At 36.3% G+C, this 14,473-nt stretch overlaps 1 protein-coding gene across 1 annotated transcript in view; it reads right to left on the bottom strand.

Moving 5' to 3' along the window:
* Positions 1-1,639: 1,639 nt before the first annotated feature.
* Positions 1,640-14,473, bottom strand: part of LOC129274202 (homologous-pairing protein 2 homolog) — a 64,990-nt gene continuing 52,156 nt past the window's right edge. Inside the window, exons 3-8 of the mRNA XM_064108379.1 lie at positions 13,765-13,854; positions 13,046-13,157; positions 10,736-10,806; positions 5,330-5,458; positions 3,373-3,432; positions 1,640-2,595 (exon numbers count right to left, since the gene is read on the bottom strand). Coding sequence (XP_063964449.1) covers positions 2,536-2,595; positions 3,373-3,432; positions 5,330-5,458; positions 10,736-10,806; positions 13,046-13,157; positions 13,765-13,854 — 522 coding nt within the window. The 3' untranslated portion in view covers positions 1,640-2,535. The remainder of the gene's footprint in view (positions 2,596-3,372; positions 3,433-5,329; positions 5,459-10,735; positions 10,807-13,045; positions 13,158-13,764; positions 13,855-14,473) is intronic.

Below are 14,473 nucleotides of genomic sequence, written 5' to 3'. Positions count from 1 at the left end.
CAGAGAGACTCTTTTGTGATAATTGTGTGATAGATAAATCATGCTGCTTGTTTCTTTATTCCTCTCTGCCTGTGAATATTGCAAAATTGTACATTTTCATATTGAAATTTGAACAATAATAGTTTTTTTGTGTGTGTGTTTACAGAGAATCCAAATTCTAGCTCATTTTTGGGTGATGTGAGAGGATGTTCAGGGAGATGCATCTCGAGATTATGGATTGAGTACTAGTAATAATGTGGAGGTTTGCAAAAATTTGAGCTGTGGAGCTCTACTTGTAATTTTTCAAGAGGAAACCCTGAATTTCATAAGCATCACTACATGTTTCACAAGAAGTAAAAATTATAGACTGCCGTAAATAACCAAGCATCCATATCTGGTATGGACGTGTATGACTGTAAAGCAAGTGATTAGCTTAAGATTCGTGGGTGATTTCTGTCTGCCCTGAAGGTTTGAAATTAAGATTACCGCATTAGAGAAAAAATATCAGATCCTGAATGAAGTTAAACAATCCATTAAAGGAAAATATCTAAAGAAAATTATTCCCCAAAGTAATAAAGTTCAATCTACTGCCTTTCCTGATCCACAAACTGTACCATATAGCCAATAAAAACGAATGAGGGAGTCATATATAAAGAGACTATCAGATAAAGAGAAAAGGGTGAGAGAAATAAGGAGAGGGGGTACTCTTATTATCAGGCATTTCAAATTACCCAAACCACTGGAAAGAGGGAAAATTACTAGTTGGTCTACATCCATTTTGTTTGGTCTCGTCCAACATGGTCCAATCCTATTCTACTAACCAATTTGTCTAATTGCTATTTAGCCCAATTACCATTTTAGTATAACAATGGGGTTGTGATTATTTACCTGATTGCTAACAAAGCATGAAAGCTTGTAAGCAAATAACCAGAAGACCGACTGCTTAAGGTCCTCTTTGAGTGACCTGGTAATGAGGATTAATGCCTTCCCAAGTGGGAATCGAACCCAGGTCACCAGAATCCGAAACCCCCACTCTACCGACTGAGCTATCGCACTACCCAGTAAGGGTATGCACATTTTATCTATTGGTCAAACACCAGTTTCTCTTCTTGACAAGATTAATTGTTCATAACCAAATTTGCATTTGACAAATCCCAAAATAATAAGATGACAATGTAGAAATCAGACCATCTGGGCATTAGACCAAAGGACCAATGCTTTGTCTTCTCCGGGTCACGGTCCGCCACTGGTCCAAGTGATCGTTGGACCATCTGGGCATTAGACCAATTCAATTGTATACCAAGTGGGTTAAGCCATGATGGTGTTAGACAATCTGGGGGCTGTTTCACAAAGATTTAAGTACGACTTAAGAGTCGCACTTAAATGTCTATTTGCGTGTGGTATAAAAGGCATGACTGCATTGGTCAGATCATGCGAAGAGGACGCGCACTACTGCGTATTGATCAATAAGATTACGCGTTGCATATCTTGTACGGGTCAGCATTTAAGTGCGACTTAAGTCATACTTAAATCTTTGTGAAACACCCTCCTGGAATTAGACCAGTTGCTAGGAGTGAATACAAACAAGTCATTTTCAGGTATTTCAAATTATCCTCACCACAGGAATCACAAAAATAACACAAATCATAACTCAAAAATATGAATTGTATAAAAACTTTTAATTACAAATTTACAACCAATGTTAATTTACATATTACTGTAGTTAATGATTGCTTACAACCATTAACATGTAACTTACCTGTATACAGTATGCATATGTATACATATTGACCACTGGCAACAAAACATAGGGCTACATATAGCTTAAATGAATAGCAGGGATTTTAATGTACAGCGCTCTGGACTGTCAGATGTGAGACTAATTATCACATGTAGGTGTTGTAATTTTTTAATTCATTAAAGAATACTTCATGTAATTTCCAGACTTTGTAAAACCAAAGAATTTCATTTATATGTGTCTAATATGTAACAATCAGATTGTATAATCAGACCATAGTATCTTGATTCACTAATTTCATTTGGAATGAAGAAGTTTGCCTATGTCAACTTTTGTCAAATTCCAATAAACAGCTATAAAGTAGAAATATTTTTTTAGGGAATAACATGCAATATGTGCAAACTTATGTCCTCAAGTCAAAGGGATATAAAAACAATCAAGCAAAATTTCATTTGTGATGGGCTTCCTTATAGATAGCATATGTTCGTGCACGGCTAGGTTCAGGCATGTTAGCATTTATTTATTTTATTGACTAATAAACGCCATTAATGCGAGAGAGTTGACAGAATAAATGCCAATGTAACAGAATATTAAGGGGAAAAAAGATAGGGCATGAACGGTTTTCAAAACCAGGACATTTTGTATACTAGTCTGTGACATGCTACATGCAGTGCACACAAATATGCAACAAAATTCATAAGGTCAAAAGGGCCAGAGAATAGAATGAAGATGATAAGAATTGCAGTTGCATTGTGGGAGTAAATTCAGAGCTTCTGCCACTAAGGTTGAGTTGAATAAAAATCTGTAGGATTTCATATTCATTTTGTCTGTGGTATCTTTACGTTGCATTCCTCATCAGTTTCGAGACCAACCTCTTCCTATTGAATGGAAAAGAAAAGAAAAGAAAACAAACACGAAATCATATAGCAGGGTTTTAACAGGCAGAATATTATTTTGTTGATTAAATATAGTAAAATCGAGAATCAAAACCTTGAAAATTATTTAATCAAACTTTGATTACGGTATACATAAGGAAGCTAGCTAAAGTTTAGTGGTATTTCAGTGGATGAGTTCTATACCTGTCATCGTGAACATATGCAATGAGCATGTTGATGATGTCATGTCCAAACTTTTCTCTTTCATTACTTTCTTTCATACATGTGTATTATCTTCTTTACTTAAAATAAGTTACAGCTTGGTCTACCATATTTTTACATGGTAAATGTATTTAAATTACCATGTAAAATATCTCAGAAAAAAAAAAGATAAGGGTATATTAGGATCTGATAACTAATAATAGCAGAGAATTACAAGAAAGAGAGAGAAGGGGAGAGGAAAAAAATTGTGAGATAATAAAAAGTATAGGGAGTGAAAGAGAGACAGAGAGGGGGAAGAAAGGGGAGTCAATTAGCAGTTTGTATAATAATGTTTTATTATACATAGCCACTCCAGTTAGGAAATTAATCGACCAGCGGGCCCAGCATAACATATTATGTTATTATCAACCTTCTCCAATCTAAATGCTGAGTGCCTAGCAAGAAGGCAGAATGTCCCATTTTTATAAGTCTTTGGTATGACATCGGCCGAGTAACCCAAACATAAATGTGCATTCTCATATAGAAGTAGAAAATGAAAACTAGAAACATTTGTTTTACCAGCAACTGTTTCTTGCTTTTAGGATAACCCTCTAGAATAGCATCTACGATGTCCATGGCCTGTGTAAAAAAAAAGGAGAGAAAAGGGTAGGTAGTTGTGAATATCTTCTAAAAGATCCTAGGTGTGAGTCCTGGGGACCGTCTTACAAAGAGTTGTGATTGATCCAATCTGAATCAATCACAACTATGGAAAGCCAGCAAAGTCAACATATCAAATGCATGTTTGCTAAAAAAAATTCTCTACATATGAATTTATATCCATAAATTAATATATTTTTTGACAATTTGGTGTGTTCTCCTTTGTTTACAAACGACATTTTGCAAATTTCCTGTAGAAAAAATTATGACATTGATGAATTTCCATAGTTATGATTGATTGGATCAATCGTAACTCTTTGTAAAACGGGGCCCTGGACCCTGTCTTACAAAAGTTACGATTGATCCGAACAACCTCAACTATATGGAAATGCATCAATGTCATATTCATTTCTAAAGGAAATTTACACAATATCCATTGTAAGCAAAAAGAAGCTCACTGAATTTTCAAGAAAATTATAAATATATGACTACTCTTCATATCCAGAAAATATTTTAAATAAACATGCATTTCAGATGTTTATGACGCTGGCTTTCCATAGTTGTGGTTGATCAGATCAATCGCAACTCCTTGGGGCCCTGAACTACACCCTTGATGGACTGGTTTCTGTATCCCAGTTCTTATAAATTCCAGGTAAGTTTTGATCAAAATAGGAAATAATTTTTATTTGTAGGGGCTATCTTTTCCTCATTGGGTCAATTGTAAAATTTTGAGGGCCACTTCTTAGGCCTAACAAGCGATTATGCAGTAAAAGCAAATATCATTATTTTAAAGTAGTTAGAATATTGATTTTCAAAATAATCTTAAATCTAGATTGTGACAGATCCTGGGGCGACTCTACAAAGAATGATCCCCAAAGTATGCATTTGGGGAATTTTAAGGGCAATTTGGGCTGTCATGAGGGTGAAATCACCCGTCACCCTCAAAATCTCCTGACGCCCTAATGTATTTCCTACATTTTATTTTCTGTGGTTACCAATACCAGAGTTTATGTTAATGCCATCAAAGAGAAAACAAACACATTCTTGTTATAGCGCCATCAGTTGTTACAAATTCTGGCCAACAATAATTTAGTAAGTGAGATACAAACAATAATTCTATTTTCTTCTAGAATCCAATTATTGGTACACATTTAACTGTTGCTAGGTTGGGCAATTATCAATAAGTCCTGTGTTTTTAAGGTTATCAAGAAGAGTTGAATATAAATAAATTGATTCTTAATTTGAATAGCCGACATACTGCATCTCCTTTCTTTAGTCTACGGAACAACAAGATACAATAATGAAGAGGGCATTCATTGTTTGCTACAGACAAGGGGTACTCCAAGCTGAAAAATATGACTTGAAAAGATAAAGTAAATCAGACGAAACAAAATACTGGAAATTTCATCAAAGTCAGACAAGGAATAACAAAGTTATGACATTCTTAAGTTTCACATTATTTTGGAGAAACATTTCTATGCATGTCTTCATTAATATGTAATGAACAAACTGATGTCAGTTCCCCACTCTTTCTTTTGCATGGCAAATTTTACTCTATACAATTATTTTCGGCCTGGAATATTTTCACCCTTTAATTTAAATGAATTGAATGTTTTAATGTTATGGGCAATGGTATGGGAAGTCATCAGCAATTGTAAATATCAATTATTGAATCTTTTATGTTTACAGGGAAACAGTATGATATTCAAGTCATAAACAAAAAGTTACAGTCAATTGCAAATATTAATTATATCCTTTATATCAAAGGGCAACAGTATAGTAAGTCTACAAAAAAAATGGCATTCAATTGTTTCTATCAATAATATCTTTCAATGTTGCAGGGACAAGGTGAGGACACCTTTCCTTTGTCTTTGCTTACCATCCTCTTTCGTTTCCTCCATGCCTTGACAGTGGTTTGATGATTCTCATACACAGCTTTCTTCTGCTCAACACTAATATGAATACCTGCTGATTTGATCTGACTGACACGGCTGTCCTTTTTGGCACACTGAAAAAAAAATAACGGCAACAATATTCAAAACTAAAACAAACTTACAGGTATTCAATGATAAACAATAATAGAAATCAAACAAAAACAAAAATTCGATAGGTGATCAATGGCCTTAAAAAGTTTTTTTTTTAAATTAGGGACAGGACAAGGCATACATGGGAAAAATTCATCACAAGCTATCAAAAATATACAATTTCTTAAAAGAAGACCTAATGTTGTGACAGATATTACTATAATATCCATAGACACTTTCAGACACTTTATACACTTTCTTTCCATTTCCTTTCTCCTCCCCCCATGTCATGGATCCCCCTTCTATATTACAACCCCTTGATAATGAAAGAAAAGATTCTAGCTGACCTAAATTGAGATAATCTTTTATTTCGATGACCCAAATCTAGAAGATATGTCTTACAGTATTGCTTTAAATCTATCATTTGATTTAGCAAGCTTGAAATTTTAGAAGCTGCACTCTGAAGCATGCTTAACCCTTCACAAGCCAAGTTCAAAGGAAAGCAGTATGATCTGTGAGAGAGGATTAAGTTCTTGGTACTGTCAGGGTTAATATCACTCTAAACCCTTGCTGATGGATGTAATGTAATACTAGAAGGCTACCATGTGCCGACAATGTCATTCCCTAACAGCTGATCAGGATTTCATGAGTCCCAACCAAGCCTGAAACGCTGAGCCAGCTTCCTCTCTCATCGACAATGAATGACAAGTATTTCCAACAATAAATGTAACCGCTCTCAGTTCCCCTTAAAGGGCCATTTCTGAGAAGGGCTTTTTGTTAAGATTTGAGAATGGAGCAACTCTCATATGAGATACTCAGAATCAGGAATGATAAGGTGCAAAAACAAAAACAAAACATTTCTGTCCGGGACAAACTTAAATATTTGTGCTTTGTAGTAATCAAAGGTGATTTCTCACAGTATCAAATAAATCCACTACCAAGGAATTTACAAATGGAAAGAAATAAATGAAAAAAATAAATATGTAATGGCTTGGTGATTAGCAAAACACTCAGGCTTCCCTCAGTAAAAGGGTCTTTTTTCCAAGCTAGAATAAGCCATCGTTATCTGTTTATTTTTATTGTTCTCTTGTTTTCTCCAAAAAAAATCCATGTTTGACTTGCTAACACTATGTCAGAATAGACTTATGGTGATAAAATAACAATCAACAGTGAGTTTGGAGAATCTCAATTAAATGTTTACTGTGACTAATAACGTTTAGCTGAAGTACAAAAGGAACATTTTTGGATTTAATTAGGATGAGACTAAAAATATTTGCTTAAAATCTCCATTACTATCAAATTTGATCTGACCAACATTTGACCACCAACGGTATAGAACAAATAAAATATAAGACAAATCATCTGTGGTCATAATTAAAGACAATGACCACAGTCACATGTTGTGGACCCCGCCCCTTCACCCCTCCTCTCCCCCACCCAATCCCAAATGATTCATTCCTTAAACCTATCAAGACTAATTTCCTGTCATAGATCCTTTTTAGGCTCAACAGTTTGACCTCCCAATACAGAGGGGGTGTGATCTATACCCCCTCCCTCCAAATCCTCATTGTACTCTATCTGAATTGCTCCCAAGAACATGTTAACCTGTTGTCTACTGGAACTAAATGTTCTCTGGAGAAAGTATATGGGAATTTCAAAGTTTAGCAGTAAAGGGATTAGGACCAAACATAGATCCTTTTAAGCTGAACAGTTTGACCTCAGCACAGGAGGGTGTGAGTGTTACCCCCTCCCTCCCTGGTGACTATTGATCACATTGAAAATGTTCATTCAAACAAACCATAATTATAGGATGTAACCAAGAGGTGTTTCATGGAAGTTGTCAGTATTGACAAAATCGTAAGTGCTGACAATCTCAGAGAAAATCCTTGGTTCTGATTGGCTGGGAAGCACTGGCCTCTGTTACTATGGTAACTGTTAGGGAAAGGCAACTTGTCAGTGCTGACGACTTTCATGAAACAGTCCCCTAAACTGACACTAAAACTTGTCCTTTTTCCATAGTTACCTTATCAAATTTATAACCCCAATCCTATGTCTTCAAAGTAAAGAGGGGAATGATTGAAGAATGAAAAAGGTAGCGAGAGGAAAAGGTGAGAAAAAGGAGAAGAAAAAGAGGAGTATGAAAGGTCAAAGAAAGGAAGGATGAAAGAGAAATGGAAGGGAGTAGAATGGGAAGAGAAGGAAGATGAGGAGAAAAAGGAGGATTACTGGAAGAGAAGGGGACAAAAACGTCAGAAAGGGGAAGGAGAATAAGATTGAGAACGAGGAGAAAAAGAAAATGAAGAATGAGAACACAGATGATTCCTGGAAAATGAGAAGAAAAAAGAAGAAAGAAGATGATAAAGAAGACGAGTTGGAAGAAACCTCAACATTCCCCACTAGTTTGAGGATGAGATCTATCATTTCATCTCATTTACCGGTGTCTGAATCTCAAGTCCCTTGAGTACAGACATCCTCAACTTCCATATTCACTCAGCCAATTGCTATTTTCTGCTCTTATTTCCTACCTCAGTTTATCAAGTTCAGAAAACAGTCAATGTGGGGAGAGGGGGGGGGGGGGTGAGAAGAATGAAGAGGGAGGGAAGAGGTTACAAAGGGATGGGGGAAGAGGGAGGGGAGAGGGTACAAAGCGATGGGGAAGAGGGAGGAGATAGAAAAATGAGGATAAGACAGCAAGGGGGAAGTGGAGAAGGGGAATAGTATAAGAAAAGAGGGAGGCAGAAGGGGTAGGATGGGGTAGTAGGACTGCAAAGAGGAGAGGAGGAGGGGTAAAGGAGGAAAGGGGAGGAGAAAAGAAATGAGGGGAGGGGAGAGTGAAAGAGAGGACAAGAGAAGATGAGGAAAAGGGAGGAGAAATGCAAAGAAAAGAGTGAAAAGGAGAAAGGCGGAGAATGGGGAGAAGAGCGGACAAGGGGAGATGACGACAAGAGAACAAGCGTTGGGAAGCGGGAGGAGAAAGGAGGACGGAAGGGAAGGGTGATAAAGGAGAGGGTGAGAATAGGACAGCAAGGAGTGGAGGAAAAGTGGGAGGAAAAGAGGGAGACGAAAAATGGAGGGGGAAGGGAAATGAAGGGGGAGGGGCAGATTATCTGCTAAATATATTTGTGCCTCCAAAACTTTATTCATCTTCATAAGGTAAACAAATGGTACAGACGAAATGCCAAAGGGATATGTTTTAATAATCATAGGGCCTGTCGCATAAAAGAAAAACTTGATTATTTTACCAGAATTTTTTAATGCGTTAAGTGTCAATGGCATAATTTTGTTTGCTGGAGTTTTTGTTTATTTGCCAGAGTATTTTTACGGCAAAAGTTGTATTATTGGCTTCATCTTTGTTGATTCTGAGGTTGGCGATGTTATGCAACAGTCCATGGGTGGAAAGACTTGAATATGAACTACTTTACAACCTTGTCAATGTTTTTTAAGAGTGTGAAATTTAATATTTCAATATTCCAATAATCATTTTTTTCACTAAGACTTCCAGAAATTATTTTTTTTATGATTCTATTTCTTGTTCCAAACAAGCCACAATTCCTTCAATTATTCAAGGGCAGCCTATCTTGACAATTTGTATTTGCAAGACAATGACGCATCGTTCTGTAAGATGTTTAATCATAAAGAATCTTCATGTGGGAACAGGCCTTGAGATGCGAGTCCCAAATTAGACATCACAGGGTGCTTTCACACAAACACAGATTAGAATTAAATTGCAATGTGGAATTTAAAAGCAAAGTTTTAATTATTGAGCATCCACACGAAAGAAAAGCTTTGCTTTAGCATTCAACCAGCATGCTGCATTACATTATGTGATCCAACACAACCCCACAAGCAAACGTAAGTCCTACAAGTAAATATGAACACTTCCAAAATGGTCAATTTTGATGATGCAATTGAAAAAGATCGTTATGATATCAATTAGGATACATATTGGCCAAAATACTGCAATCAGCATATAAGGTACATGTAATAAGAATGAAGAATGAACTCTCTTCTCTTATTTGCTCTCGTATGAAAACCCTCTCATTAGAGAACATGAATCTCAAGTCTTATCTGGCTGTCATAGAATACATACATTGAGAGGTCACTAGGGTTTATGCTAGATGCTACAAAGATTACAACAAAAATAGACATCAGTGCCTTGGAGCATTAAACATGAATAAACAAGTATCCAAATTTAGGAGCTTATTATGAAGAGGTCATTATTTAGATTTTTCTAAAAGGAGTAATTGAGATCCAACACGGATAGCACTACTATAACCCAAGGGGTGAAAAAGGAAGAGAGAATTACCTTTATACAGATTTGAATGGTAAGAGGGAAGAATGAGAGGTGGAGAGGGAGAGAGAAGGGGGGGGGAGTTTGTATGATATTCAACCCCCTCATATCCTCTCCCTCCCTACCCCCCCCTCTCCCGTCAACCTCCCCTTTATGAAGTACATCTAAAGGAGAGTGATAGCCACACACAAAAAAAAAAAATTGGCCCGTATTCTGAAGTCGGGTTTAACTTAAACTCAGGTTTAAAGTTGTGGTTTAAGTATGGATAGCCAACTATTACATAAATCACTAACAGTAGAGATATAATATTTCACCTCATTTGGCTCTCAAATCATTCAAAATTGTGTAGGAAGTATAAATAGATGATTGTCTTCACCATCGATGAATCAGGAAAGAGCACAGTAAACATAAGAAACATACAACTTAATAAAAATGTTGCCACTTTTGGCTTCCCATAATTGTATCAGAGTTAGACCATGGTCTAAGTTAAACCTGACTTTAGAATACGGGCCACTGACTTTATTTTCCCATTCCCTTTATCTCTCCCTTACACTCCTTTGCTTTCCTTCTCCCCTCCTGCGAGGTCCTTCCTCCTTATTACCATGGTCGTGAGTTCCTGAATCCTTAGTTTGCTTCTTCTACCCCTCCCTTTCTCCCTCCCATTAACCCCCCTCTCGCCCCTCCTGAATGGTCCTTCCTCCTACTGAATACCATCCTTGGTATACATGTAGCTTCCTCTTTCTCCCTCCCTCCTTTAAATTCCCCCCCCCCCCTTCACCTCCCCATCCCCTCCTCTCTCCTACATGGTCCGAACACCTTCTAAACAGGGAGGTAGAAAACCTACCATTGTTGTGAGTTCTTGTATCCTCCGTTTAGCTCCCCCTTTCACTTCTTTCTCCCTCCCTCTCCTTCCCCCTCACCTCCCCATCCCCTCCCCTCTCCTACTTGGTCCTATCACCTTCCTACCTACCATTGTTGTGAGTTCTTGTAACCTTTGTTGAGCTTCCTCGTTGGTTAATGAGCTATTCAGCATTGCAATCTCTAAATGGCAGGAAAAAAAATGAAATAGAATCAAGCTATTAAGAGTATTTTTGCCAAGTTAAAGTGAGATCAAAATACAGTGACAGGTTCTAATATTAAAGGCTATCCACTGAGTGGTCACTATAGGCAGGTGGCTGCTCTAGAGAGGTACATGTAGCTGCTAACACAGCTACAGTGTATACCAATAGCAAGGCTCCACCTTAACTTTTTTTCTTGGTGGCCCAATAGGTCCACCAAAATCAATTTCATATTCTTGGTGGCCCGCCGAGCAAATTTGGTGGCCCTTAAATAATAGAAAACATTACGATTTATAAAGACTGGTAGCCCAACCGGGCCACCAAATGTGGGCTTTTACAGAGCTTTGGTGGCCCGACTCTCATTTTTGGTTGCCCTGGGACACTGCTCATGTTGAGCCCTGCCAATAGAGATATTTACAAGTGAAAATGAAATAAAGAGCTGAGGTATTTGTTTATAGCTTTGCATAAATAATAACAAATGTTCCATGGACCTGTGAAATGACAAGAGTCGCTACCAGGCAAGCAGTACATTATGCATAACAGGTTCAAATCTTCCTACTTCCAAGACTTGTTTTCTGAATCATTTTCCAATTAAAAAATGTGATTCTATTTCATGGGGGCAAGCAAAAATGTCTCCACAAATCACTTTATAAACATCAAAATGATACTTGTCCGAAAACCAGTCTTACATAACTGTTATTTGGTGCTGTGCTGATGTAAGAATAGGCACCAACATGGTGACCAAAACCAGTTTCAACACTGAACCTGAAGTCACCAAATGCCTATCCTATCCCTTTAAAGGGGAAGTGGACTGACTAAAACTATGTGTGATCTTTCATTTTATACTGTGTGTTATAAATAGCTAGTCTTAAAAGATACATTTAGAGATAACTATTACTAAAAAAACAGAAAATAAATTATCCTATTAGTTTATGTTTAAAAATCTAACATTTTTTTGGGGGGAAAGTACTAACTCTTGGTTTGTTAAGTGGAAACATATTTATCACGATATAAATGAATCGAGTAGTGAATGAGTGTGTTATCATTTTACAAGACTGCACTGCTGAGAATGTAGCATTATGGGAAGCTACCTGGCCAGATATTGAATAGTGGAGGATTCACGGTGAGGCAATTAGGGCTGCCGTTCATATGCCCTTTAAAGGTAAGTCCACCCCAGAAAAACGTTGAGTTGAATAAATAGAGAAAAATCAAACGAGCATAACGCTGAAAATTTCATCAAAATCTGATGTAAAATAAGAAAGTTATGACATTATCGCTTATTTTTCACAAAGCAGTGATGTGCATAATTCAGTGACATGCAAATGAGACAGTCTATGATGTCCTTCACTCACTATTTCTTTCGTTTTTTATTGTTCGAATTATACAATATTTCATATTTTACAGACTTGACAGTAAGGACCAACTTGACTGAATCATATCATATTAAACCATGCTAATTCCACATGTTCAGGGAGGGAGTAATCGTATTTCACTTGACACTTAGGAGCAAATTAGAATATTTCATATAATAAAATACAAAAGAAATAGTGATTTGATGATGTCATCAGTCTCCTCATTTGCATACCGACTAGGATGTGCATATAACTGTTTTGTGAAATTAAGTTAAACTTTAAAAACTTTCTTATTTTACATCCGATTTCGATGAAATTTTTATTGTAATGCTTGCTGGATTTTTCTCTCTTAAAGTCAAATCAAAATTTGTTGCAGTGGACTTGTCCTTTAAAGACACGTTTACCAAAAGTATAGTTATTATTAGAAGACACAAGATTTCTAAAAAGCAGATTTTATTCTCTCAATACCCCTATAGATCCCCTTAGTAACCCTTGTGACCAAATAAATCCCATGCTAAATCTATGTCCAAAACAATTAATCCTCTAAGGATGGTGAGTCATGATCAATCATAGTGTTATGATAATTGTGGATAAATGAACATCGGAGAATCAATTCAAACAGCATGAAATAGTAATACCCACGTGCACAATTTTCACAAATATTTGTTTCATATTAATAGTATGTTTTGTTTTTAATTAAAACCAAATGGATAGGGACATGCATAATCTCTTTTACACACTTTGAAAAAAAAACATCATTATTAGATTCAAAACTGAACCTACAAATATAATAAATTACAATTACAATGAAAATATCTGAATGAGTGTTTGGTCTTTTTTCAATTTTTATAACTTATATAATGCTGTTACCTTTCTCCTTTTCTTTACATTTTGTCTTGGAAGTTTCTAAACTTGCTGTTAGTTCGGTGATCTTGGTGTCCATTGCTTTCAGTTCCTTCTCATCGACACTTGGAAATTGACTCTAAACAAGCAAATGAAATAAAGGGAAACTATTGTATTCATTAGACCTGGAACAACGAAAATCCAAAAGGCCTGTACACACCTTGTGCACAATTCAATTTTGGAACAAATCGCGAAATGCAAAGCATATTTTTTCATTGGAGGTTCAAATTATCTGTAACAATACTAGCCATGGGGTAATATACTTTGGCAAGAAATTCATCCACATTGTGCTGCACTAAACCCAGGTTAGGTGAATGGGAGCCTAGCAGGAATTTATTCCTTGAAATGCCTCTGCACTGTAAAAGGCTGCTGGGCTAAAGCAAGGGTTATAAATATCCAAGTCCTTTGGAAGTGCTTAGGGAAGTTATGTCAAAATGTGATATGTGCTTTATACATACCAAATTGGTTTCAAGTCATTGCTATGACATCATTACGACTAGATATTAATTTCGCTTTTATTCTAATAAGGATTGTAGCATCGTCATAAGTTTGGACATAGGTATTTGAAGGTTGATTTACAACTTTAAACAGTATAGATGTTCCATGTCTCAATATTCGCATCAAATCTCATTCCGTTATGGCTTTAAGTAGCAAGTCCAGGATTGATTAGTGTTCCAATAATTTACCTGATCTGCAACATAGACCTTCTGCTTTCCATACACCTTCTCTGTAATCTTGCCATCTTTTGCTAGGTCTTCAAGACATCTCACAATGAGCTGAGAGGAGAGAAAATTGAAGAGAAGGGAGGTGAACAAAGTGTGGAGTTTTTTAATTGATGAACAGACATCGTAGAACAAGCATCATTGGGTTAAAGTAAAGTGAAGGAGTGTTGAGTGACAGGGTGGATAGGACAGGATGGACATGGTGGACAACAAAAATTGTCTTGTATTTTTGTGTATGATATTTTTTTTTACTTTGGTTTGACAAGGCGCTTTGAATGAAAGCTATGGATGAAATGTTTTAGGCCTGTGGGATAAAACCGAATGGGTAAAAGAACAAGTGGCAGTTCATTCTATTTTTATATAACTCATACAATGTATTACCTTTAGTACAAACCATATTTTTAATTAACATTTGTATCCTCGAATTAGAATAAAAAAGCTCAAATGGGAGAAGGGGACAAGATTAAATATACATGCATGTAGCTTTATAAATTATACAGCCATGAGTAATTTATTAGTTTTCATTTCATTTATTTCAACACAGCAAAACATTTATCTTTTGATATTAAAATCTCAAATGAATATGGCATTGTTAATTTGTTTTCATAGCAATTAACCAGCATCAGAATCAAAGACAAAACTTCTCCCATTCTTTTCAGGAACTGACCACAAA

The sequence above is a fragment of the Lytechinus pictus genome, chromosome 13 (assembly GCF_037042905.1).
Source record: "Lytechinus pictus isolate F3 Inbred chromosome 13, Lp3.0, whole genome shotgun sequence".
NCBI lineage: Eukaryota > Metazoa > Echinodermata > Echinoidea > Temnopleuroida > Toxopneustidae > Lytechinus > Lytechinus pictus.
The sequence above is the reverse complement of the archived record's forward strand: the minus strand, read 5'-3'. Positions and strand labels throughout refer to the sequence as shown.